The sequence below is a fragment of the Schistocerca gregaria genome, chromosome 4, assembly GCF_023897955.1.
Source record: "Schistocerca gregaria isolate iqSchGreg1 chromosome 4, iqSchGreg1.2, whole genome shotgun sequence".
NCBI lineage: Eukaryota > Metazoa > Arthropoda > Insecta > Orthoptera > Acrididae > Schistocerca > Schistocerca gregaria.
The window spans coordinates 448,548,863-448,575,318 of record NC_064923.1 but is presented as its reverse complement, the minus strand read 5'-3'; the positions used below and the strand labels follow the sequence as shown (position 1 = coordinate 448,575,318).

At 43.3% G+C, this 26,456-nt stretch overlaps 1 protein-coding gene across 2 annotated transcripts in view; it reads right to left on the bottom strand.

Annotated features, from left to right (window-relative positions):
• The window catches only part of LOC126267108 (facilitated trehalose transporter Tret1-like), a 97,463-nt gene that overhangs the window by 46,040 nt on the left and 24,967 nt on the right, over nucleotides 1–26,456 (bottom strand). For both annotated transcript variants that reach the window (XM_049972007.1, XM_049972008.1), the window contains exon 3: nucleotides 8,580–8,965. In XM_049972007.1, the coding sequence (XP_049827964.1) occupies nucleotides 8,580–8,965 (386 nt within the window). The remainder of the gene's footprint in view (nucleotides 1–8,579; nucleotides 8,966–26,456) is intronic.

The window sequence follows — 26,456 nt, the reverse complement described above, 5'->3', positions numbered from 1 at the left end:
AAAGTTCAGTATCTCTTCTACTGCCCAATGATTCCTACTAGTCCTCGTCTTTTTACCTAATTAATCTCTCAAGGCTACCTATTTATCTTTAACTGTATTTCTTTCCCCATTCTTGTCAATTGTTCCCTTATACTCTCCCTGGAACTCTGTACAACCTCCGGTTTAGTCAGTTTATACAGGTCCCATCTCCTTAAATTCCCACCTTTTTGCAGTTTCTTCAATTTTAATCTACAGTTCGTAACCAATAGATTGTGGTCAGAGTCCACATCTGACCCTGGAAATGTCTTACAATTTAAAACCTTGTTCCTAACTCTGTCTTACCATTATATAACCTGTCTGATAGCTTCCAGTGTCTCCAGGCCTCTTCCACGTATATAACTTCCTTTCATGATTCTCAAACCAAGTTTTAGCTATTATTAAGTTAATCTCTGTGCCAAATTCTACCAGGTGGCTTCCTCTTTCATTCCTTACGCCCATCCCATATTGACCTAATATCCCTCTACTGTTTCGTACTATCTAATTCCCGTCACCCATGACTATTAAATTTTCGTGTATCTTCACTATCTGAATAATTTTTTTTATCTCTTCGTACATTTCTTTATTCTCTTCGCCATCTGCGGAGCTAGTTAGCATGTAAACTCTTACTACTATGATAGGCGTGGGCTTCGTGTCTATCTTGGCTACAATAATGGGTTCACTATGTTGTTAGTAGTAGCTTACTCGTGCTATTTTTTATTCATTATTAAACCCACTCCTGCATTAGCGTTAAATGATTTTGTAGTTGTAACTCTGTATTCTTATACCCCCTGCCACCTAACTGCACTAATTCACACTATAACTTTATCCTATCCAGTTTTGTTTTTAAATTTTCTAACCTACCTGCCCGGTTAAGGGATCTGACCTTCCACGCTCCGATCCGTAGAATGCCAATTTTGTTTCCCGTGATAACGACATCCTCCTGAGTAGTCCCCTCCCGGAGATCTGAATGGGGGTTTATTTTACTTCAGGAATATTTTACCCAGAAGGACACCACCATTTAATCATACAGTAAAGCTGCTGCATGCCCTCGGGAAAAATTACGGCTGTACTTTCTCCTTGCTTTCAGCCTTTCGCAGTACCAGCACAGCAAGGCCGTTTTGGTTAATGTTACAAGGCCACATCAGTCAATCATCCAAACTGTTGCCCCTGTAACTACTGAAAAGGCTGCTGCCCCTCTTCAGGAACCACACGTTTGTCTGGCCTCTCAACAGTTACCTCTCCTTTGTGGTTGCACCTACAGAACGGCTATCTGCATCGCTGAGGCACGCAAGCTTCCCCACGAACGGTAAGGTCCCTGGTTCATCGGCCAGTCGCATAGTAAAGGAGAAAAAGGCATATGAAAATGTATTGAAGCCTCGGATTAAAACTAATGTGCAGGAAGTATAATGACCGCTAACGGGTAATAAAAATCAGTATTTAAACGTAATTTGCATGTGTGTTTCCGTCCACGGATATTGTAGAATGTGTGGTTTGAGGCTATGCACGCATGAAAACATTTTTATCAAAAGCATTGTAGCTACTACGAAATCAGCAGTCACAAACTTCGTAATAAAATCTTCTAGGGCTTCCAGCCGCGTCATGTGGCCAATATCCACGAGCTTAGGAAAGAGCTCTCCTCGGCCGTTGTCAAGTGGTAAATGATTTGCTGCGTCGCCGTTACCTCGTCATTATATGGTCGCACTGATGTCTGTACGTCATTGGTGCCCCCTTCCTAGACGAATCTGTTAATGTTTTCGCCCCTCGCGATGACCGAGTACCAGGCTTTGCTGAGCTGCAGATCGCTGCAACCGCCATAACAGTGTGGCTGCTACTACGTCGCCCAAACAGAACGTACGCACTGTGGAGCAACGCCTACGCTAGTCTGAAAAATCAGCCGAGGCAGAACACGCTTGAGAAAATCGACACTGAATTCTGTTCGAGAAACATCTTTCATTATGAGGACGAAGGGATTTTGGGATAGTGTTGCAAAGCAATCAATAGAAATAAAAAACACTATCAATAAGGACGGCGGTTTGCAGCTAAGCATAGCCTGAGACCTGGCCATCGCGAGGTTGAAAGGGGCGCTATGGAGGCGTGACGAAAACATTACCACGTATGGCGAGGAAGAGAGCACGAGGTCCACGAGAAAGACAGATAGCGGTAGACCTGAACTCGCTTAGCTCAGCAGACAAAATGCGTTTCTCGACCTGTTAACTCGCAACTGGGCGTGTAAGTACTAACGAGAATTTAATCTTCTACTGGAATCTCCTGCTATGAAATCTTGCTGATTAACAGTACTACAACAAAATTTAGTTCAAGATCTATACTCAATATAAATGGTATAACGGCCTGTTTATAGCATTTAGTATCTTCTGCTTAACAGCCCTCTTAATAGAAGAGGTGCCGTATGCAACGTAATCATTTTAGCACGATTTTAATTTTATTGCACCCCGAGTACAGCCGTATCAAATTACACTCCTGGAAATGGAAAAAAGAACACATTCACACCGGTGAGTCAGACCCACCATACTTGCTCCGGACACTGCGAGAGGGCTGTACAAGCAATGATCACACGCACGGCACAGCGGACACGCCAGGAACCGCGTTGTTGGCCGTCGAATGGCGCTAGCTGCGCAGCATTTGTGCACCGCCGCCGTCAGTGTCAGCCAATTTGCCGTGGCATACGGAGCTCCATCGCAGTCTTTAACACTGGTAGCATGCCGCGACAGCGTGGACGTGAGCCGTATGTGCAGTTGACGGACTTTGAACGAGGGCGTATAGTGGGCATGCGGGAGGCCGGGTGGACGTACCGCCGAATTGCTCAACACGTGGGGCGTGAGGTCTCCACACTACATCGATGTTATCGCCAGTGGTCGGCGGAAGGTGCACGTGCCCGTCGACCTGGGACCGGACCGCAGCGACGCACGGATGCACGCCAAGATCGTAGGATCCTACGCAGTGCCGTAGGGGACCGCACCGCCACTTCCCAGCAAATTAGGGACACTGTTGCTCCTGGGGTATCGGCGAGGACCATTCGCAACCGTCTCCATGAAGCTGGGCTACGGTCCCGCACACCGTTAGGCCGTCCTCCGCTCACGCCCCAACATCGTGCAGCCCGCCTCCAGTGGTGTCGCGACAGGCGTGAATGGAGGGACGAATGGAGACGTGTCGTCTTCAGCGATGAGAGTCGCTTCTGCCTTGGTGCCAATGATTGTCGTATGCGTGTTTGGCGCCATGCAGGTGAGCGCCACAATCAGGACTGCATACGACCGAGGCACACAGGGCCAACACCCGGCATCATGATGTGGGGAGCGATCTCCTACACGGGCTGTACACCTCTGGTGATCGTCGAGGGTACACTGAATAGTGCACGGTGCATCCAAACCGTCATCGAACCCATCGTTCTACCATTCCTAGACCGGCAAGGGAACTTGCTGTTCCAACAGGACAATGCACGTCCGCATGTATCCCGTGCCACCCAACGTGCTCTAGAAGGTGTATGTCAACTACCCTGGCCAGCAAGATCTCCGGATCTGTCCCCCATTGAGCATGTTTGGGACTGGATGAAGCGTCGTCTCACGCGGTCTGCACGTCCAGCACGAACGCTGGTCCAACTGAGGCGCCAGGTGGAAATGGCATGGCAAGCCGTTCCACAGGACTACATCCAGCATCTCTACGATCGTCTCCATGGGAGAATAGCAACCTGCATTGGTGCGAAAGGTGGATATACACTGTACTAGTGCCGACATTGTGCATGCTCTGTTGCCTGTGTCTATGTGCCTGTGGTTCTGTCAGTGTGATCATGTGATGTATCTGACCCCAGGAATGTGTCAATAAAGTTTCCCCTTCCTGGGACAATGAATTCACAGTGTTCTTATTTCAATTTCCAGGAGTGTATAAGTAATGCCAATGCCAATCATTGTAGGACTATAAACAGGGAGACTCCATACTAGCGGATTCCAGTAGAAGATGCAGTTCTCGTTTGTACGAACACACCTAGTTGCGAGTTAACAGATGTAGGAATGTAGTTTGTCTTCTGAGTTGAGCTAGCGAGCTCAGGCCTAACTTCATGACGTACGCGCCACGACCTGTGTTTCTCGTAGGCCTCTAAGAGAGCACCAGTGACGTCACAGGGAACAGGGCGGCTACATAACGGCGAGGCCACGGCGACACGGTAGTCCTTTACTGGCTAAAAATGGCTCTGAGCACTATGGGACTTACCATCTATTTTCTCAGTCCCCTAGAACTCAGAACTACTTAAACCTAACTAACCTAAGGACATCACACACATCCATGCCCGAGGCAGGATTCGAACCTGCGACCGTAGCGGTCACGCGGTTGCAGACTGAAGTGCCTGGACCGCACGGCCACACCGGCCGGCAGTCATTTACTACGTGACAACGACTGAGGAGAGCTCGGTAGAAAGCTAGCGATCGCTATTAAAGTTAATAAATCCATCAAGAAGTCTAGGCGAGCATTTATGGTGGAAAGAGCAGACAAGCATTTGTTACCATCCTACTTGGACAATGGATGGACACCATTTAGTTCCAATATGATGAAAGTACAGGAATTGTGGGCCTGGTTTAAACAGACTAAATTGCACTGTAGAGAGGTACACGCCGAGCAAATGGATGAAGGACGAATGGGACCCACAGTGGTTTAATAACAAAACTCGGGAAATGCTGAGGAACCGAGGTTGTTGCATTCTCGGTTCAAAAAGAACGCGGAGATGTCGTTAGGCAAAGTTAGTAGAAATTCGTGCGTATATAAGAAGATCGATGCACGAAACATACAACACTTCCGTATGTACATGCATATTCCACAAGCCATGGTTGGTTGTTTGTTTGTTTGTTTGTGGAAGGAGACCAGACAACGTAGTCATCGGTCTCATCGGATTAGGGAAGGACGGGGAAGAATGTCGGCCGTGCCCTTTGACAGGAACTATCCCGGCATTTGCCTGGAGTGATTTTAGGGAAATCACAGAAAACCTAAATCAGGAAGGCCGGACGCGGGATTGAACCGTCGTACTCTCGAATGCGAGTCCAGTGTCTAACCACTGCGCCACCTCGCTTCCACAAGCCATCTTATGGTATAAGCTGGATGGTATCACATCACATACTAGTCATTTGCTTTCCTGTTCCACTCGTACACAGAGTGAGGGGAAAATGTCTGACTGGCTGTATAAGCTCAAATTGTCTCAGCTTATCTTCATTGTCCTTGTGAAAAATGTACATTGGCAGCAGTATAATCGCTCCGCAGTCAGCTTCAAATGCCAGATATCGAAATTTTCTCAATATCTCGCGAAGAAAACGTCTTCCCCTCCAGGGAAACCCAAAGCATGCCTATAATACTTGCATGCTAATGGAACGTAACTGTAACAAATCTAGCAGCACGCCTCTGAATCTTTTTGATATATTCGTTGAAAGCGACCTGGTGGGGATTTCAAACACTTGAGCAGTATTCAAGAATGGGTCGTACCAGTGTTCTACACGCTGCCTCCTTTATACGTGAGCTACACTTTCCCAAAATTCTCCCAATAAAACGAAGTCACACACTCGCCTCTTCACCAACCTGACGCAATAACTCTTCATATCCCTTTTCTACGTTATGCCTACATATTCTATCGTTGCGACTGAGTCTAGCAGCACACTACTAACTCTGTATTCGAAAGTTGCAGGATAGTTTTGCCTACTCATCTGCATTTTGCTACATGTACAGCAAATAGAAATTATGTCTGTCTTCTGTATCCTCCAACAATCACTTAACGACGGTATTTTCCCATATACTACAGTCTCATCAGCAAACAGTCGGAGATTGCTGCTGATCTTAAACGTCGAAACGTTTATTTACGTGGAGAATTGCACTTCTTCGGGACCTCCTGAAGACGCTCTTGTCTCAGGTCAGGCGCGGCTCGTGGTTCCCCTACTGGGGAAAGTACCATTACAAATCAGTCTGTCACCACAACCAAGATTTCTGGAGAGGGATTTGGGGGGAGGGGTAATACCACACACTATCCAATCATTAAGATCTAACTCGAAACAAGGCTCTGGGAGCAGACAACATTCCATTAGAACTACTGATAGCCAGCCCTGTCAAAACTCTACCATCTGGTGAGCAAGATGTATGAGACAGGTGAAATAACCTCAGACTTCAAGAAGAATATAATAATTCCAATCCCAAAGAAAGAAGGTGTTGACACATGTGAAAATTACCGAACTATCAGTTTAAAAGCCACGGTTGCAAAATACTAACACGAATTATTTACAGACGAATGGAAAAAACTGGTAGAAGCTGACCTCGGATAAGATCAGTTTGGATTCCGTAGAAATGTTGGAACACGTGAGGCAATACTGTCGCTACGACTTATCTAGAACATAGATTAAGAAAAGACAAACCTACGTTTCCAGCATTTGTAGACTTAGAAAAAGCTTTTGACAATGTTGACTGGAATACTCTCTTTCAAATTCTGAAGGTGACTGGGGTAAGATACATGGATCGAAAGGCTATTTACAATTTGTACAGAAACCAGATGGCAGTCATAAGAATTGAGGGGCATGAAAGGGAAGCAGTGGTTGAGAAGGAAGTGAGACAGGCTTGTAGCCTATCCCCGATGTTATTCAATCTGTATAATAAGCAAGCAGTAAAGGAAACAAAAGAAAAGTTCGCAGTAGGTATTAAAATCCATGGAGAAGAAATAAAATCTGTGAGGTTTGCCGATGACATTCTAATTCCGTCGGAGACAGCAAAGGACCTGGAAGAACAGCTGAACGGAATGGACAGTGTCTTGAAAGGAGGATATAAGATGAACATCAACACAAGCTAAACGACAATAATGGAATGCAGCCGAATTAAAGCGGGTGATGCCGAGAGTATTAGATTAGGAAATGGGACACTTCAAGTAGGAAATGAGTTTTTCTATGCCCTGTGGGAGGCATCTCAAGGAGGATCCAAGAACCTTACAATGCGCGGAGTTTTTAATGTTACACGCCAGAAAATTTTGATATTAGAGATTTGCACTTTTGTCGGACTGACTTTAGTCTGGTTGTTTTGTTTTTATTTCAAAGTCAAGTAATTCTTTTTTTTTACTTTTATAAATCTTACTCTGTCAATTCCTGCTCAGTTTGAATTTAAGCCCACACGGAATTGATTGACAGTGGCACAAAAGCTTTTGGAACAATTTGTGTCAGAGCGTCAGTCAAATGAAATTTGAATACCCACAACAGGACCATGGAATGGTTCCATTCAAAAGTAATCATCACACTCATTAAGATATTTACCCCATTGGCAGATGAGACCATCAATTTCTGTTTCGTAGAACGCGGCCTTCCGCTTACAGATCCACAACCACACCCACTCTTGCACTGCCTAGTCCGACAAACCGAAGAGCATGCATGTCTTTCTTCGGGTAGCTACAGATGCGAAAATCACTCGTTGTGAAATATCCGGGCTGTAAGTAGGGTACTGCAGTGTTTCCTAACCAAATCACTGGAGTGTGGGGACGGGTGTTATGGTTCAACAGGTTGATACCGTCCGACAGAATTCCAACAACCCGAGAGCAAATGGCAAAGTCACCAGTGGACACATCTGAAATCTTCACCAAAGCGATCCAAAGCTGTTCACTCAAGTTCCGCTGAAGTCGTGACGCCCTTCTCCGATTGTAGGGGCCCTCTGAACGTAGAGTTCGTCGAGCGTGGAACCACAATCAATGTGCAGCGCTATGAGGTCACTTTGCAGAAACTGCAAGGTGCCATAAAGTCGCATCGCTTGAGGGAGATGAGCAGAGGGTCACTACAGTCGAAGACGGTCATCTTGAACTTACCAGAACTTCAGGGGAACATCTTTAGATTTCTTTGCGGGGAGATGTGGGATGTTTCTATTGTTGGCTTTGCCATTTTCCCTTGTACTGTCGGAATGCTGTTGGAGGGAATCATCCTGTTGCGTGCTAATGCCCGTCCCCACATTGCCAATTGGACAAAGGCTACGCTTCTGCACTTTGGTCGGAAAGCACTGCAACATCCTCCATACAGCCCAAATCTTTCACTGCGTGATTTTCACATCCTTGGTGACATGAAGAAAGATTTCGATTTCAGGCAGACGAGGAAGTGCAAGTGAGGGTGCGGTTGTCGATCCATCAGCGGTCGACCGCGTCCTACGAAACAGGGGTCGATTATCTCGCCTCGTATAGGGATAAATGTTTTAACACGTTTGGTGATTACTTTCGAATGGAACCATTCCATGGTCACTTTGTTGCGGGTGTTGGGTTTTCATTTGACTGATTGGTGCTGGAACTTATGAACATATTAACACTTGGTTGGAAACCCAGCCCCGAAATTGGTGGGAGAAGGACTCAGAATTGCCTTTGTAACTACTTTGACGGCGATTCTGTGAGCGATCGGGAAGCGCCATTTGCTTCATACTACAGTGACAGCCGGAATCTCTCGTTTATAGTCACACTTCACACATCAGCTGTTGATGAGGTGAATTCCTTTCTGGATGACCCAAGTCATTCTAGACACCAACACCAATCACGCATAAAAATTGTCTCTTCATTCTTTGCTTACCTGGTAGATTGTGATCAGTGTTCCCCGGATCTCGAGCTCGGCTATCTCGACGAGATAGCAAGGGGACGCTACCAGGACGATGCACTGCGCGATGGCGCCGATGACGCGGGACAGCATCAACTCCCAGGGTTGCGTGGCGAAGATCTGGATCAGCCAGAGTGCCGAGTGGGGGAACACAGTGAACAGCAACATGCGCTTGCGGCCCACGATGTCAACTAGGTGGCCGATGAAGAGCATGGGGAACACCATGGAGAGCGAGCTGGACGCGATGATCCAGGAGGCCTCGTCTTCGGTGGTAGGGATGTGCGACGAGTTGGAGGTGAGTCGCGGCAGCACCGGCGCTCCCCAGCCCAGGAAGGCACCGAACGTCACGTAGCCCAGCGTCGCTGTGGATGTACAGCCTTGTTACAAATGCTTATATGGAGGGCTGCAACTCTTAACTTAAAAAGAAAAGTCTGAAGTACACTACTGGACATGATGGATAGCAGTATGAATTCGAACAGGTACTCCCAAGAACAAGAAAAGAAGCGCTACTAACAGCAAAAAGACGAGAATGTATCGTTAAAGAAGCCCAAATAAATAACAACAACAAGGCCGTGACAACTTCAACCAGTGTGCCAATGTCATTGTTGGGAAAGAGAGGTACATCGATGTTTTCCAGATGCAGTGTCGGTGAGTTTTTAGCCTTACGTCTTAATACTAGTATAATACTACCTGTCACAGTTTACTGAGCCAGCCCCTTCGTATCAGAGCATCACCCTACACCCTCGACTACACGCTGAATATATTCAAATGTACGTTTTACCCTACAGTACCACGGAAGTTAGGTGCTGATGTCTCAACATATGTCCTACCATCTATTTCTTCATCTCTTTAGTGTTTTCCACATATTCCTTTCATTGTCAACTCTCTGGAGGACATCATTTTTTATCTTATGCTTGCTAAGTTTTCGACATCTTTCTCCAACCCCAAGCCACAAACGCTTCGATTCTCTTCTTTTCCGGTTTTCTCGAAGTTCGTGAGTTACTTCTATAAAATGCTGTCGTCTAGACATACACACTCAGAATTTTACTACCCAAATTAAGGGGCGTTTGACACTAGTAGACACTTTTTGTGGAAATGCTCTATTTACCTGCACTAGACTGCTTCTTATATCCTTCTTGCTTCTGTTATTATGCTTTCAAGGAAGCAGGATTCCCTTATCTCATCTATTACATGGTCTGCAATTTTGGTGTTGCATTTACTGGTAATGACATTTTTCATTCTCCTCATTACTTTGGTATTTCTTTACTGTCAGTCACTATTCTGTGATTATTAGGCAATTCCACTCAACAGGTGCTGTAATTCTTTCTCACAGTCACTAGTGATACCGATGTCATCAGCAAATCAGTAATGACGCGGGGAAAATCAATAAGTGAATCCCACAACGGTCAATTTTTTGATCCGCCACTGTTCCTTTTATAAGTGAAGGACCTTAAACTAAACATTCATCAAGCGGATTGCTACTTTTTGCAGATGATATTAATGTTACAACAAGTCCCATTAGAGAGCAAGCAACAGGAGAGATTGTTATTTATTTTTCTGAAAGTATTGTCAAGCGAGCTTCTTCAAGAAATAGAGTCGTACCAACAACTGAAGTAGCACAGGGTAGAATCTCGAAATTTGTGGTTGCACATGTTGGTGAGAACTTAAACTGGAATAAGCACATTACTGAGCTGTCAAATGATTAAGTTCAGTTACATTTGCTATTTGTATAATTTTTAATCATGGAAACGAACGAATCAACCTCCTGAAATAGTTTGCTTATTTCCACTAAATAAGGTCCTGTGGAACAATTTTCTGGGGCAATTCACCACTTAGAAAGAAAGTGTTGATAGCACAAAAACGAGCAGTACAAATAATAAGTGTTATCTACCCACTGTCAAGAGTTGAGTACCTCTTCGAGGAGCTAGGCATTTTAACTACACCGACACAATGTATGAATATGCTACTGAAGTTCCTCATAATTAATCCATTCCACTATGAGAAGAATAGTGATGTCCATACTTGCAACTACAGAACAAAAAATAGCCTTCATTACCTATCATCAAAGGTGACGTTGTCCAATAAGTTACTCATAGATAGCTAAGCAAGTTTGAAATCTGAACTAAAATCATTTTCCTAAACAACTCCTATTTGACAGATGAATTTTTATTTACAAGTGGCAATCTGTAAATAAGGGCGTAGTTTTTGAATATAGCTGGAAGTATAAATCTAAAAATATATGTTCATTGACATTAACGATTATCATGTATACATATCCTGTAAAAGATATAATTCGAATGATCTATGGAACTAACTAACTAACTAACTAACTAACTAACTAACTAACTAACTAACTAACTAACTGCAACGCTTATCAATGATATCCTTTCACCCTGAATTTTAATCGCATTTTTATAGAAGCCGTAGCTGACAACTGTGACGTTGGAAAGACACCACTACATGGCCTGGATGTGTGACGGAATGGTTGGGTTCTTAGGGTGTCGCACTGCTGTAATGTGTGCACATCGGTGAAATGATTGGTTCCGAGAAAAGAGGGCTTTGGAAAGGATTGTACATCGCTTATGGTGTTTTTAGATTGAGGAAGAAGATATGCTGATGGTTGAAACCTCACAGGATGATTCGTATTTAACTGTTCTGCAACTCCGTGAACGAACACGTTTGGCTGGAAAATGTGATTTTTTGACAGCGACAGAAATAAGCCGGAGTGACCCTTCAAAGAACATTATTTGAGAGGACAACATTATGTCCCATCATGCTTGAGCTGTATCTAACCGTAGTAATGATGAAAGGTAGACAGAACATTAAGAGAATCGTCTGGGAGAATAACTGTGGAACGAAACAGGACACAAATAGTAAGGAATGTAGAAATGCATTTGAAGTTCTCTAAGGCCGTAGATATTTCGGCAATGAACACAGTAGGCATTTAACCTGTGGAGGAATGAACATATTTAAAAAGGATATTGACAGAAGCTGGACAGACAAACAGAGGCACAAGGAAGGTACCTGCGAAGAAACCTTGGATAACAGAAGAAATACTTCACATGCTTCCCAGAATCAAATTAAGAATAACTGTCATACCCCGTTCTGACCAATGTTTTCGAGTTTCCCTTGGTTGTAAGGCAAATGCTGGAACCTTAAATCAATTTTGCCCCTTACTAGCTTGGCTGGTATTTTACTGAAAAGCTGACTCTCCAATGAGTCATCACTAATAGCCATTAGCGGTAATGAATGGAAATAAAAAAAACAGGAAACAGATTATATAACTTAGTACCGCGATCGTTACTTACACTGACGATACTCCCGCCCCCCCTAGCTGAGTCTCTACTGTATCCAGCTTATCTCTCACCCTGTCCTAAGCTGAATCACTTATTTTTTCTTAATTCTTTATTGAACATAACGAGACTTACACATACGAAAGAATGGTGTTTTATCTGCACAGCCTATTTTTACACGTAATCTCCATACCGTTCTGTGGCCTTCCTTAAGCGCGAAACAAGTGCTTATATGCTCTGTCGGTACCAATCCTTGCCCGGGTGGCGGCACTAGTGCTTCACTGTGTGAACTTCGTTTCCTGATTGACGATGCAGCTCGAACTGACGACTCGTAATGTGTCTTTCATCGTGAATGACATCAGCTCGTTGCAATGTGTCAGGTGTGACAGCCGTGGATGGTCTCCCCGACCGTTGCAAATCGTGAAGCATGGCCGAACCACTTTATGATGACCTCCGTGCCCAGCGACATACTGTACTTCTGTCGACAGCAGATGCTCCATAGACTTCGCACAATCGTTTGTCAATATTCCCCACAGTTTCTGTCTCTGAAGTGAGAAATTCAATGACGGCACGTTGTTGCTTGTACCCTACATCACGTACAGACGCCATTCTGAAACTGTCCTGCAGCTACGCTATCTGTCGGAAGTGACGGAAACGTGGCGCGCTCTCTGATTAGACCTCAATACGTACGTAACGTATCGCATTTGTAGCAGTGTTTTCGGCCGAGAAAAAAATGCAGTCCATTATTTTCTGGGCAACCTCCCAACAATAATGTATGTCAACCTTAGGAGCAGTTTAGTATCTTAATACGAATTTTCTGTAATTTAAGTACCTCTGCATTCATTGAATATTTTTTGCAGCCTAGTAGCTGCAATATCTACCTGACTCATCGGATAGAGAAACAATCACATACTTTCAAACATTCAATAGTTCAAATGGCTCTGAGCACTATGGGACTCAACTGCTGTGGTCATCAGTCCCCTAGAACTTAGAAGTACTTAAACCTAACTAACCTAAGGACATCACACACATCCATGCCCTAGGCAGGATTCGAACCTGCTACCGTAGCAGTCGCACGGTTCCTGACTGCGCGCCTAGAACCGCGAGACCACTGCGGACGGCAAACATTCAATAGTAAAAGCGTTGATTTCCGTTTATCTGTCCTACAGACAAATTGACGAATTTACGTACAGAGGTAGCACTGTGGCATAAGTGAGCATAGCTATAGAGTCTTTCGCTGACTGACTACACAAGAAAATAAATATCAGTAATTTAAGTTTTATGCAACTTCATCGATTTGCCTGAAGGACAAACGAATGTCAAGTCAAAACTACAATACAGTATGAATTAGGATAAGCTTAAGGTTAAATTAAACGAAATTTTGTTCACTACCCTTGTTCTAAACCCTGCTGACTAAGAAATTTTGAAAATTTATATGAATTCTTAGATGGACATGCTTTCCTCAGGAAAATGTAACTAACTGATCATTTATGTCACCACCCATTTTGTTACACAGTAATGTATCTATACGTCAGTTCCAATGCAATACCTTAATATGATTTTTCTAGGATGGAAATACGTCGGCATTCACTGAGTATTGTTTGAAGCCTTTTAGTTGCTAAAACTTAGAGTGTCACGTCATTGTTGGTTCAGTTTTGTTAAATTGGATAACACAGAAGAACCTTTTTCTGTACCACTGTCTGGCATTTCGATTCGAAGTAGTAGGGAACGAGGATGACTTCTGAATTTATGAATTTATTAGCTTTCTCTGGTGTTTCAGAAAACACTTGAAATTTCGTTTTTGCGATGTGTAGCTGGAGTCAGCCCAGGGAAATAGTGCTCATCGCATCTATCATGCATCGTGCAATGGCTCAGGAAAGCGTCGTTTTGTTTCCCGTTACAAAAAAAATCCTTTTTAAAGCAGACTTTTTATTGCCCTTTCGACAGAGCTGTCCCAGATTAGGCCAGTGCGATATTCGTGTTATCGGTATGTATTAAGGAGGACAGTGAAACACTAAGAGTAAGCAGCAGTCCAGCAGAAACTCAGATAATGCTACAAATCTGGCGGCAGCGTGGGCCAGGGCTGCACAACAGATACTGTGATACTAGTTATTCTTCGAGTTTTACTGTTCCTGTTAATAGGTATCAACAAAACTAGTATCTGACTAACGCGGAACCGCTCTATCGAAAGGACACCTAAAATTCCGCTTTAAAAATCATTTTATTTACAACGGGAAACAAACCAGCGATTTTAATTGACGTTGGATGAAAGACATGATGGGCACTACCTGTTTGGGATGACTCCAGGTACACAATGCAAAAATGAAATTGTAAATACCGGGTGATCAAAAATTCAGTATAAATTTGAAAACTGAATAAACCACGGAGTAAGGTAGATAGAGAGGTAAAAATTGACACACATGCTTGGAATGACTTGGGGGGTTTTATTAGAACAAAAAACAAAGTTCACAAAATGTCCGGCAGATGTCGGTGAACAACAAAACTTCAGTTCTGCGCATGACAATTGTGTATAAAAGGAGCTGTAATGTGAGAGAGAATCAGATGTGCCAGCAGTCGCAGCATGTTGACGTTACCTGAAAAGGCGCTTTTAGTGAAGCTATATTATCTGAATGGGGAATGTGCTAGTTCAGCGTTATCATATCGCCATAGGAAGGGGATTTGAACGGGTCCGTTGACAAATGCAGCTGTAGCGAGAATAATTTCGAAATTCGAAGCCACGGGTTGTTTAGACGACACACCCCGCAGTGGCCGACCGAGCACAAGGCGTAATGCTGCCGAGACAGTCCAGGAAGAAATGGAGACTGTAGCGGGTTCGTCTATGCACGGGGAAGTCGGCGCTCGTGCAGTCGCACGTCGCACCGGCATTCCATACACTACTGTTTGGTTGGCACTTAGGCGTACCCTCCGATGCTATCCGTACAAAATCCATCGGCATCATGAACTGTTACCTAGCGATTTAGTGAAGCGGAGGGCATTTGCGGTGGGTGTTTCAAAAGATGGCGGAAGATGACGATTGCTCGAGTAACGTGTTGTGGACCGACGAAGCTCATTTCACGCTCCGAGGGTCTGTCAACGCCCACAAATGCAGAATTTGGGCTACCGAAAACCCTAGAGCTGTCGTGGAAACTCCATTGCACGACAAGAAAGTCACAGTATGGGTTGAATTTACCCCATCTACCGTTATCGGGCCTTTTTTCTTCGAGGAAATGCGTGATTCTGGTTTTGTAACTGCTACCGTGACGTGTGAGAGGTACGCCGATATGTTACAGAATCGCATCATCCCCAGCCTGGCTGATAAACACCGGCTGGAACGTACGATGTTTATGCAGGATGGCGCTCCACCCCATATTGCTAGACGCGTGAAAGATCTCATGCGCGCGTCGTTTCGTGATGATCGTGGCTCAGCCGCCACTTTCGTCATGCTTTGCCTCCCAGGTCCCCAGACCTCAGTCCTCAGTCCGTGCGATTATTGGCTTTGGGGTTACCTGAAGTCGCAAGTGTATCGTGATCGACCGACATCTCTAGGGATGCTGAAAGACAACATCCGACGCCAGTGCCTCACCATAACTCCGGACATGCTTTACAGTGCTGTTCAGAACGTTATTCGTCGACTACAGCTAATGTTGAGGAATGATGGTGGACATATTGAGCATTTCCCGTAAAGAACATCATCTTTGCTATGTCTTACTTTGTTATGCTAATTATTGATATTCTGATCAGATGAAGCGTCATCTGCCGGACATTTTTTGAACTTTTGTATTTTTTGGTTCTAATAAAACCCCATGTCATTGCAAGCATGTGTGTCAATTTGTACATTATTCCGTGATTTATCTACATTATTCAATGATTTATTCAGTTTTTAAATTTATACTGACTTTTTGATCACACGGTATATCCTTCCAGAACAAAATTAGCGCACCCTTTCCGAGGTTCCACTTCAGTAAAGATTTATTGTTGCAACAGTGAACATGGAGTACATGAAATGATTACCTTTACAGATCATAGCACAAGCGGTTCTGAGGTACTAGGGATCGACCCATACTGGAACACCTACACCAGTACGTGGAGTAGCCTCTACCTACGGTCGCAGGTTCGAATCCTGCCTCGGGCATGGATGTGTGTGATGGCCTTAGGTTAGTTAGGTTTAAGTAGTTCTAAGTTCTAGGGGACTGATGACCTCAGCAATTAAGTCACATAGTGCTCAGAGCCATTTGAACCATTTTGTAGCCTCTACAGGCGACAATGCAGGCGCTGTCTCTGGCATCCAGTCGACGGCACAGATGGCGAATACTTTCCCGGGATACGTTATGCAACGCCTGATCGACCTGTTTGCGTAGTTCTGTAGGATTTCTTACCCGACGAGTCACTTCTGGTCCCGTCATATCAAACACGTACTCAATTGGAGACAAGTTCGGAGCTCGTGCTGGCCAGGGAAGTTGCTGCATGTCCTGCGGAGCACATTGAGTTCCACGGACAGTGTGTGGGCAAGCACTATCTCATAGGAACAACACATCATCTTCCTCTTGCAAGAAGTAGTCGAACAACAGCCTGTACGTACTGAGCACTGGTTAGCATCTCCTCTAGAAACACCAAACGTCAACGAGAATCTTAGATTAGCGTACTGAGGTGGGGCCAGTGTGTCTTGGAAGAATGCGCTCTGCGAGACAGCGCTTTCCAGGTCTACATAATAAGCGCAAACTACCATCACTTGTGTGCCGGTAGTACCTGCTTTGCATCTGTAAGACCATGGTATGCCATTCCATCTTCCAAGTGATCCTATGACTGCATCCGTAGAGCCTTGCACGTCGATGCTGTAGCGTGAGTGGGAGATTGGCTAGAGTTGTGCATGCCCATAGTCCTTTTGCAAACAAGTTGTTCGCTACATTTCGTGTTGACACGTCTGGGCTTACAAGCCTTCTTTGTGCTGTGGTATCTGTATGATCTGCCACTGCTGCTCTTATAATTCGACGATCCTGGCGAGCGTCTGTGCTGCATGGACATCTAGAAACTCGTTCACGGTTGTGAGACTGTTCACATTGCCAAAGATACCAGCGTCGTTGCACAAGTGACTCAGCAAGTCCAGCTTCTGTGATGATTTGCGAAAGGGCCATTACGTCACTCGGAAGGCCACAAATAGACCCTTTCAAATTCCCTCAGCTGCACAAGCTGCGGCGTAGTCGTGAATGGAGCAGTGATCCGAAAATTTAGACTGAATTTCTTTATTCCACGTCTATTATCACAAATATTGTAAGTTCTCAGACTAATTGTTTCGATCAGCAATGACCATCTTCAGATCTACAGCAAAGCGCAAATAGAACTAGTGGATGTCTACGGCTTAAAAAATAAGCCATGAAGAAACGTATTATTGACATACATGTAAAAACAACGCGCTTTAAATATGACGAGGCATACCTGTTTCATAACATGCTGACGTCATAATGACGTCAAATGCTAGACACGCTAACGTCATCTTGTTAGTAGTGCTACTGCACAAAAACTGCCACACAGTAGCCACGAAATACACTCCTGGAAATTGAAATAAGAACACCGTGAATTCATTGTCCCAGGAAGGGGAAACTTTATTGACACATTCCTGGGGTCAGATACATCACATGATCACACTGACAGAACCACAGGCACATAGACACAGGCAACAGAGCATGCACAATGTCGGCACTAGTACAGTGTATATCCACCTTTCGCAGCAATGCAGGTTGCTGGCGCCTCAGTTGGACCAGCGTTCGTGCTGGACGTGCAGACCGCGTGAGACGACGCTTCATCCAGTCCGAAACATGCTCAATGGGGGACAGATCCGGAGATCTTGCTGGCCAGGGTAGTTGACTTACACCTTCTAGAGCACGTTGAGTGGCACGGGATACATGCGGACATGCATTGTCCTGTTGGAACTGCAAGTTCCCTTGCCGGTCTAGGAATGGTAGAACGATGGGTTCGATGACGGTTTGGATGTACCGTGCACTATTCAGTGTCCCCTCGACGATCACCAGAGGTGTACGGCCAGTGTAGGAGATCGCTCCCCACACCATGATGGCGGGTGTTGGCCCTGTGTGCCTAGGTCGTATGCAGTCCTGATTGTGGCGCTCACCTGCACAGCGCCAAACACGCATACGACCATCATTGGCACCAAGGCAGAAGCGACTCTCATCGCTGAAGACGACACCTCTCCATTCGTCCCTCCATTCACGCCTGTCGCGACACCACTGGAGGCGGGCTGCACGATGTTGTGGCGTGAGCGGAAGACGGCCTAACGGTGTGCGGGACCGTAGCCCAGCTTCATGGAGACGGTTGCGAATGGTCCTCGCCGATACCCCAGGAGCAACAGTGTCCCTAATTTGCTGAGAAGTGGCGGTGCGGTCCCCTACGGCACTGCGTAGGATCCTACGGTCTTGGCGTGCATCCGTGCGTCGCTGCGGTCCGGTCCCAGGTCGACGGGCACGTGCACCTTCCGCCGACCACTGGCGACAACATCGATGTACTGTGGATATCTCACGCCCCACGTGTTGAGCAATTCGGCGGTACGTCCACCCGGCCTCCCGCATGCCCACTATACGCCCTCGCTCAAAGTCCGTCAACTGCACATACGGTTCACGTCCACGCTGTCGCGGCATGCTACCAGTGTTAAAGACTGCGATGGAGCTCCGTATGCCACGGCAAACTGGCTGACACCGACGGTGGCGGTGCACAAATGCTGCGCAGCTAGCGCCATTCGACGGCCAACACCGCGGTTCCTGGTGTGTCCGCTGTGCCGTGCGTGTGATCATTGCTTGTACAGCCCTCTCGCAGTGTCCGGAGCAAGTATGGTGGGTCTGACACACCGGTGTCAATGTGTTCTTTTTTCCATTTCCAGGAGTGTATTTGTGTCGAAAGCTCGCCAGATGCCGCTACTGTAGGCATACACATGTTCTTCAATGATATAATTATACGATGCAAGATAAAAAGAATAAAATTGGTAAAGTCTGTAATAGGCTTACCAGGTGTAAAGTCATTACAGAAATAAAATTCAATAAATTAAGACAACAAATGTTCGATTGTTAAAAAGGAAGCAGTTTAGTGACAATAATTCTCATATGCTCTAATGGCGAATTTTAGATGAAAATATAAAGGCATAAATAACCAGCTTATGGAGTACACAGAATAATATAAAAATGACAAAAATAGCTGTAGATATCCTCTAGCTGCATTTGGGTACTCCAGAAGATCTGAAGATAACTGCTGAGCGAAACCGGTAGTCTGAAGACCTGCAAAATTTGTGGTCATAGACGTGAAATAAAAACATTTATTCTTGCTCAGTTGGCTGTAGGAAGCACAACTGCGTCTCGTGACATGGGTGGCTACTTGCTTCAAACATCTGAACCACACCGAGCCTTCTGGCTGAGGGCATTCCCTGTTAAAGGGTAGATACAGATGGCGCTCTGATAGTTATCCCACAATACCATCTGTTGAAACCATTATTACATCTGCTATGCAGCAGGTGGTATACGCCGTCACCGGATCAAAATCGACCTCATATATATAGTGATCATTGGGGGACTTAATATGTGCTACCTTTAGCGCGTCAGTTCTTTTCTTTTCTTTATCTAACTGTCTACCTGCGGGCACGTCGCACAATTTACTACGCGATGTTTTCTGCACAGTTCTAACTACACCGCGACATGGACTATGGCTATCAGCATGAACTAACCATTTTGCGGCCACACGTTCGCACTGCAATACTTGACACTGCTACCCAGGGACAAATAAACGTTGATGGATTAATTGTGCTGTGTGTGCTTGGAAGTACTAACTATTAAAAACAAATTAATCACAATAGCTATAATTATTAGCATGAAAATGAAGTATGTACACGCAACAAAAAAAGTTTTGCATCATCTCGGTTCCGAGAGTTCCGGAACCTGTACAGAAAATAGGAATTGAGATCAACATGGACATCATATACGACCTTTTTATTGCTCATGAAAACCACACATTGCATGTTGTACCACCATACAGCAACACCTTCAGAGGCGGATGCGATACAGACCGTCTCGGCGTGGTTGGACTACAAACACGAGACGTGTACCTCCTTCCTAGTGGAATGACTGGAACTGATCGGCTGTCGGACCCCCTCCGTCTAATAGGCGCTGCTCATGCATGGTTGTTTACATCTTTGGGCGGGTTTAGTGACATCTCTGAACAATCAAAGGGACTGTGTCTGTGATACAATATCCACCGTCAACGTCTATCTTCAAGAGTTCTGCGAATCGGGGTGTTGCAAAACTTCTTTTGATGTGTGTATAATGCGTGGTTAATTTACATCTTGCTTTTGTAGGCTATGGTACCAAACCAGGTCCAACATCTCTAAAAATTAACTAAAAACATAGTTGCTTATACAATGCGTACGTAAATTCAACTGTTTACTACAACTTGCTGGGTTCACGCAAATCAATTAGTTATTTGCTATTTACATTAGGAGTTTCTCGAGCAGAGTAAGTGTCTCCAGTTGTCGGTCATACTTCGTTAACGCTGCAGTCATACCCGTTATTACATGAATTCGTGGGCCTAAACTTTGTGTGAGAGGGAATATCAGTCCAGGGCATATTTAACTGATTTAGGCTAACCTGACAAGCTGTAACAAACGGCTGAATTTACATCGCCAAACAGAGCATATGTGCTTGTAGCTCAGCTGTGTGCCTTGGACAAACGGGAGCAATTTGTTAGTATCGCCTACAAATGCAACACTCATCTATGGTACTTAATAATCTTATGAGAGAGAGAGAGAGAGAGAGAGAGAGAGAGAGAGAGAGAGAGAGAGAGAGAGGTGGAGGAGAAGAGAGAGAATGTATCTAAGTGTGTACTTTGTGTGTGTGTGTGTGTGTGTGTGTGTGTGTGTGTGTGTGTGTGTGTGCGCATGGTTTTCGTTTAAACGAAGATCATGTGGGAAAATGGGTGCGAAAATCATCGCACAGACCACATCAAGACTGGTAGATGCTACAGTACAGCGGCCATTAAGGTAGCTTCCAGTTTTAGAGCGAACGTTTTAAGTTAGGCTTTGGCTCTACTGTTATTGATGCCAATTGAATCATCAAGTTTACTCTTAACCTGTCACAATTTATTTTGTTTCGATTACAAGTTTCGTACGTTTAAACCTTCATGATCAGGTGAATTCGTATGTTGTGTTTACGACTTTAGGGTATCCTGTGACGCTGTCTGGTAGCAGAAGACAAAAGCGAAACACTATTACAGGACACGGCTAATAATTTTGTGGAGGTCTTTGATTGAAAACATGAACAGAAATATAAACGTAAAGGAAAAATACTTTCAGTGGTCACAGGGTTCCTTCCTTTCGCGTTACATCACACCCAACATTACATGCATTTTCTTAGCACCAAAGTCAGCAATTGTAAACAACAAGTGTTTATGATATTTTACGTGATGTAGTACGACAGAAATGCTGTGACCTCTAGAGCTATATTTAACTTTAAATTTATATTCTTGTTCAACTTTGCAATCAAAGACCTTCACAAAACTATGAGCAATGTAATGAAATAGTGTTTTGTTTTTAACTTTTGCTAGGTACTGTCACAGGTTACCTCAAAGTAATAAACGCAACACATACATCGACACGACGACGAAGGTTGAAACCTCTGAAACGCATAATGGAAAAACAAGTAAGAGCAAACTTGTTTCAAACGGTAATTGCCTGCGTTTCTTCACTGGAATTTCTGTAGCAGCGTTAATCTTTTCTTTGCCTTGTGCTGGTTAGACGACAAAGTGACGCAGCTCAAACTGATACGCGCTTCGCGAATGAGGAAACATTGCTTCACTATGGGCTCGCAGTTTCATTATCTGTTCGAGTCGTGACTGGTGCAAGACAAGTCCAATAGTTTACTATACTGTGGCTTATTATCAGTCTGTCCTATTATAAAGAACACTGTTTACCAAAGGGATCCACAAAGTGCGATCAGAAATCAGGCAATAGCGCATTGTTATAAACTTTCCACTGAACTTGCAATTCTATGAGAGAAAGGAGGGAGGAGCAGTAGGCTCGAACTAAGATTGCTTATATCGAACTGAGTTTTTATAGTTTTTCGTTTTCGACGATTGTCAGACTTGGGTAGCATTCCCCTAACCAGCAAACATCAACTCGACATATTTTAATGAGAAAAAAGCACACATGGAAGACATTAGCACCAGCAGTCTATCCCGCGCGAAAAAAAAGTTTTTGCTTATGTATCTCATGGCATTTATTACTCCTTGCAGCACGTTTTAAAATCGACTTGTTTTTCGCTCGTTGCTGGCAGAGACTGCAGCCGAAAGACTCTCGGTTGGAATTTTACCATTGTCGATTTTCTGGCTTCCAGGGACCCGCTTTACCTTTCGTTGAATTTGCGTTCTTTCCACCTTGCTTCACTTTTGTAAAATTTTACACAAGTTGTCTTTGTAGAAATTACACCGTGAGAAGATTTGCAGCATTGAAATGCAATAAACGAAAATGTCAAAAAAAAAGTGTAAGAATGTGTGTTATGCGGTATATTTACACAACGATTACTGATGCCTTGTAAAAAAAGTGAATTGTATCTGGTAAACCACCCTTTTAAATTATATTACACTACAGCCAGAAAAAAGAAATCACATATTACTGTAATAGATATATCACTTCTTCTGGGGAAGATGGCTAGCAAATTAAACATTATCGCATAACTTTTTGAAAAGAGGAAAATGTTCCGTTAATTTGGAATAAAAATTTTTTGTTAAAGGAAATCTCTTACGTTCATTAAAAGCCACTGCTAAATTTTCTCAGGGCGCTATTGCCAGAAACATACGTATTCCAACGTGAACATATCCCTCTTACTCACGACGGACAAAAAAATCTTTAGTGTTATGTGATAAGCGAATTAAATATAATACTCAATTATTTTTCTCTGTGAGGATTGATGCTCCAGTATAGCTGCCTACTTGCAACGGTAACATGCACAATTAAAATAATTCTTTTCAATAAAACTATACCTCTTGCCTAAAATGAAATGGAAATTATTATGAGACGCCGTTTTACATTTATTAAGATTAAATCCTTTCAATACTTTCAAAATTACATGACATTTGAGAAGCTTTCGTCAATTTTAACAGCAATGGAGTCACTTCAACAATGCAATTATAAACGGTCAGGACAACATGTAATTGTTACGTAATTAATTAAATAAAGGGGACAGCCAAAGTACTTTCTTGCTACTAACAAAAACGCATACTGCATTAGATACTGACATATGCATTTAGCAGAAATTCTAAATACACTACATTTGAGTACATTAATTACAGCCCGTAATCTATGAGCGACCTTCAGCTAGTACGTCAGAACCAAGACGACAAAAGAACAGCAGAGAGAACAAAGAACCAACGTTTCTTTCTTTTATACTACTTAACAAAGATCATGCTTATTATAATTCTCAGAGCGCATATATCGCTTTCATTTTAGTTTAATATCGATTATTTTATATTCCTTTCTTCAAGAAGCGATGGTATAACCTGCCTCGTTTCAGGTGATGTTTGACTACGCCGCGAACGTTGTTGTGTTACTTTGACTCAGTAGTTCGATTGATGAAGTCTAGAATGTGGTAGTCAGAACATATGATACAAATCAATAAGTTAGTGTGTATTTCCCCACCTGGTTAAGTCGCCTAATACCAAGTATGTAATAAATAAAAGCATCTAGATGACAAATGGTGCCTAAGTAGACCAAACGAATTTAAAGCGTCGTGATTTATTTGCAGTAACAAATAAAAGTGGAAAGTATTTATTGTGCTTAGATTAGGGTGACCTAACGTCCCGGAAAACCGGGATTGTCCCGGTTTTCATCCCTGTGTTCCGGTGTCCCGAAAATTTGTTTCGGGACGCTGAAAAGTCCCGGAATTCAGTTTTTAAATACATTTCGTGAAACTTTCTCGAATTTGAGATTTCGCTATATTAAAGGAAATGCAACACAAGAAATTGATATATTTTAGCTTACTTGTCTAAAACCTCCATTGTCCCATACTAGTAATCACAGTATCAGTATTGATACACTGGGGCAATAATTTACTTTGAGCGGTACTTTGGCCAACAAGTAGTAAGTTTTATTATTGTAACAGAGCTATGAAACCGTCCGATTGTCGCGCCACTTACACACATTGTCGCAACAGTGTAGTAGTTGATGTTTTGTCTCACAAACTGCAATAGTTTTTTCTCATATTAGTGGTATTATTGCTGCAGTACTGTGAAACACAATTCCGAAACGTGCCTGCAAGTTCAGTGACTTATTCCAAGGAATGGAATTTCATTAAGAAAGGTCGTTTTGATTACAAAGCAGAGTGTTCCGTATGTAACTGTTTTATTAGTATAAGTGATGGTGGACGTTCCGATATAGTTGACCACATCAGATCAAAGAAACACGTTAACAGATAGAGTGCAGCAAGAACTAAAGTGTCAGCCTTAGTGAAAGGAGTTATTGCTCCCCAGAGCGTAAAGGAAAGCCTTGAATACATCAAAAACTCTTCTTTCTACGGAATATCCACTGATGCCAGCAATCATAAGGCCACTAAAATATTTCCGTTTGTTGTCCAGTTTTTCGATATTAATCAGGGAATTCAGACCAAACTTTTGTAGGTGCGTTCCCTACCTAATGAAACACCTGACGAAATTTCAAGATTTTGTATGAATACTATCAAAATGTTTGATCTTCAGAAAAATAAATGTGTGGCATTTTGTGGAGACAACACCAACACAAACTTTGGTAGTTTAAAAAGACAAGGTAAATGCAACGTATTTACCAAATTAAAGGCAACATTGCATGAAAATATTGATGGCATAGGGTGCCCTGCACATGTTTTACACAATGGCGTGCAGACATCTGCTGACAGTGTAATCTATGATATTGAAATTATCATTATGAAGGTATACTCACACTTTTACATATATACTGTTAGAACAGAGAGGCTTAAGGAGTTCTGTGATTATGTGGGAACTGCATATATGAATAATGTGTCACTCGAAAACTCGCTCGTTATCATTGTTTCCGTCATTTGAAAGAGTAATCCGCCTATTTGAACCGTTAAAAGATTTTTTCCTAAATGAAGACAAAGCCCCCAAAATATTGGTTCAGTTTTTCAGTAACCCTTTAAGTGAAGTCTACTTATGGTTCATTCACAGTCAGCTTAGCACTTTGCAGCATGGGATGAAGGAAATTGAGGGAAGCACGAAAAGTGTAATAGATGTAAATGAATGTTTTGAAAAATACCCTGGAAACTGTTACTAAAAGGAGAGAACAGCAGTTCATTTCTTTTAATGTTAAATCTGTCCTTAAAAGCACAGAAGTATTTTCGCCCATTATTACGTTTACACGATGATGTCTTTCCATGTTTTGTGTAGGTTGCCATGGCTATTGAAATAGTTGCTCTTGAAACATTCAATAAGTTGCCTGTCTCGCGTCATGTCACGGATTGCGCAGCCCCTCCCACCGGAGGTTCGAGTCCTCCCTCAGGCATGGGTGGGTGTTTTGTTCTTAGCATTAGTTGGTTTAAGGAGTGTGTAAATCTAGGGATCGATGACCTCGGCAGTTTGGTTCCAAAGGAATTCACACACATTTGAACATTTCTTTTTTGCATGTCTTGGTTACTGATGTGCCAGCTAATCGGGAGTGCCAAAATGGGAAAGTGTTGAAGAGCCAGTTTCTTATTTGAAGAGTAAAGAGATTGAAATCTATGATTCCATTCTCTATGATCAGTTCGGCATACTGACAAATTTTGTTGAAGAAAGTCTTCACAAGTGGAATGATGAAAAAAAACACCATTGAAATGTCATGAGATGTGGGCGTGTTTTTTTAAAGCTGTCTTCAGCATTACTCTGAGTTCGTAATAATTGCAAAGTATTTATTTCCAATCCCAGCCAAGAATATTTTCCTTCATGGATATCCAGTGGACTGATGAAAGAAACAGAATGGAGGTGGACTGTCTTGAAACAATCCTGCAGATCCTGTACAACTACAAAATGGATTGTGCCGAATTTTATCACTGAACTCAAAGAACAAAGACATGATCAAGAAGGCTGCAGGCAGTAAAAAATACCCTTTTCTCCAAGGAGAGTCAATTCTATCTACAAGTGCTCAGTAATATTAAAGCTCAAGTTAATATTAATTAATTAAAATTGAATGGCTGTAAAATTTTGTAAAATCGTAATACATTTCTTTATTACTGTATACGTTTATTAAATGTCAATTATACAGATAATCCAGATTATATCAATATTATGTATCCTCTTATTAGTTATAATAATCGGGTTAACAAAATGTATCAGCAAAACATTAATATTTAAAATTAAGGAACTTGGGTACATGTGGAATGAGGTGTCCATTGGCGCCCGGGTTTCACCGAAAATAATTTGGTCATCCTAGCCTAGATGTACTTCAGACATGTTCTCTCCACTTTGTCGCAGGCGCTACATTTCTAACACTCGTTACGTTTGCTGCGATAAATATATCTCGTGTAATTCAGAGAAAAATTAAGAGGACCGC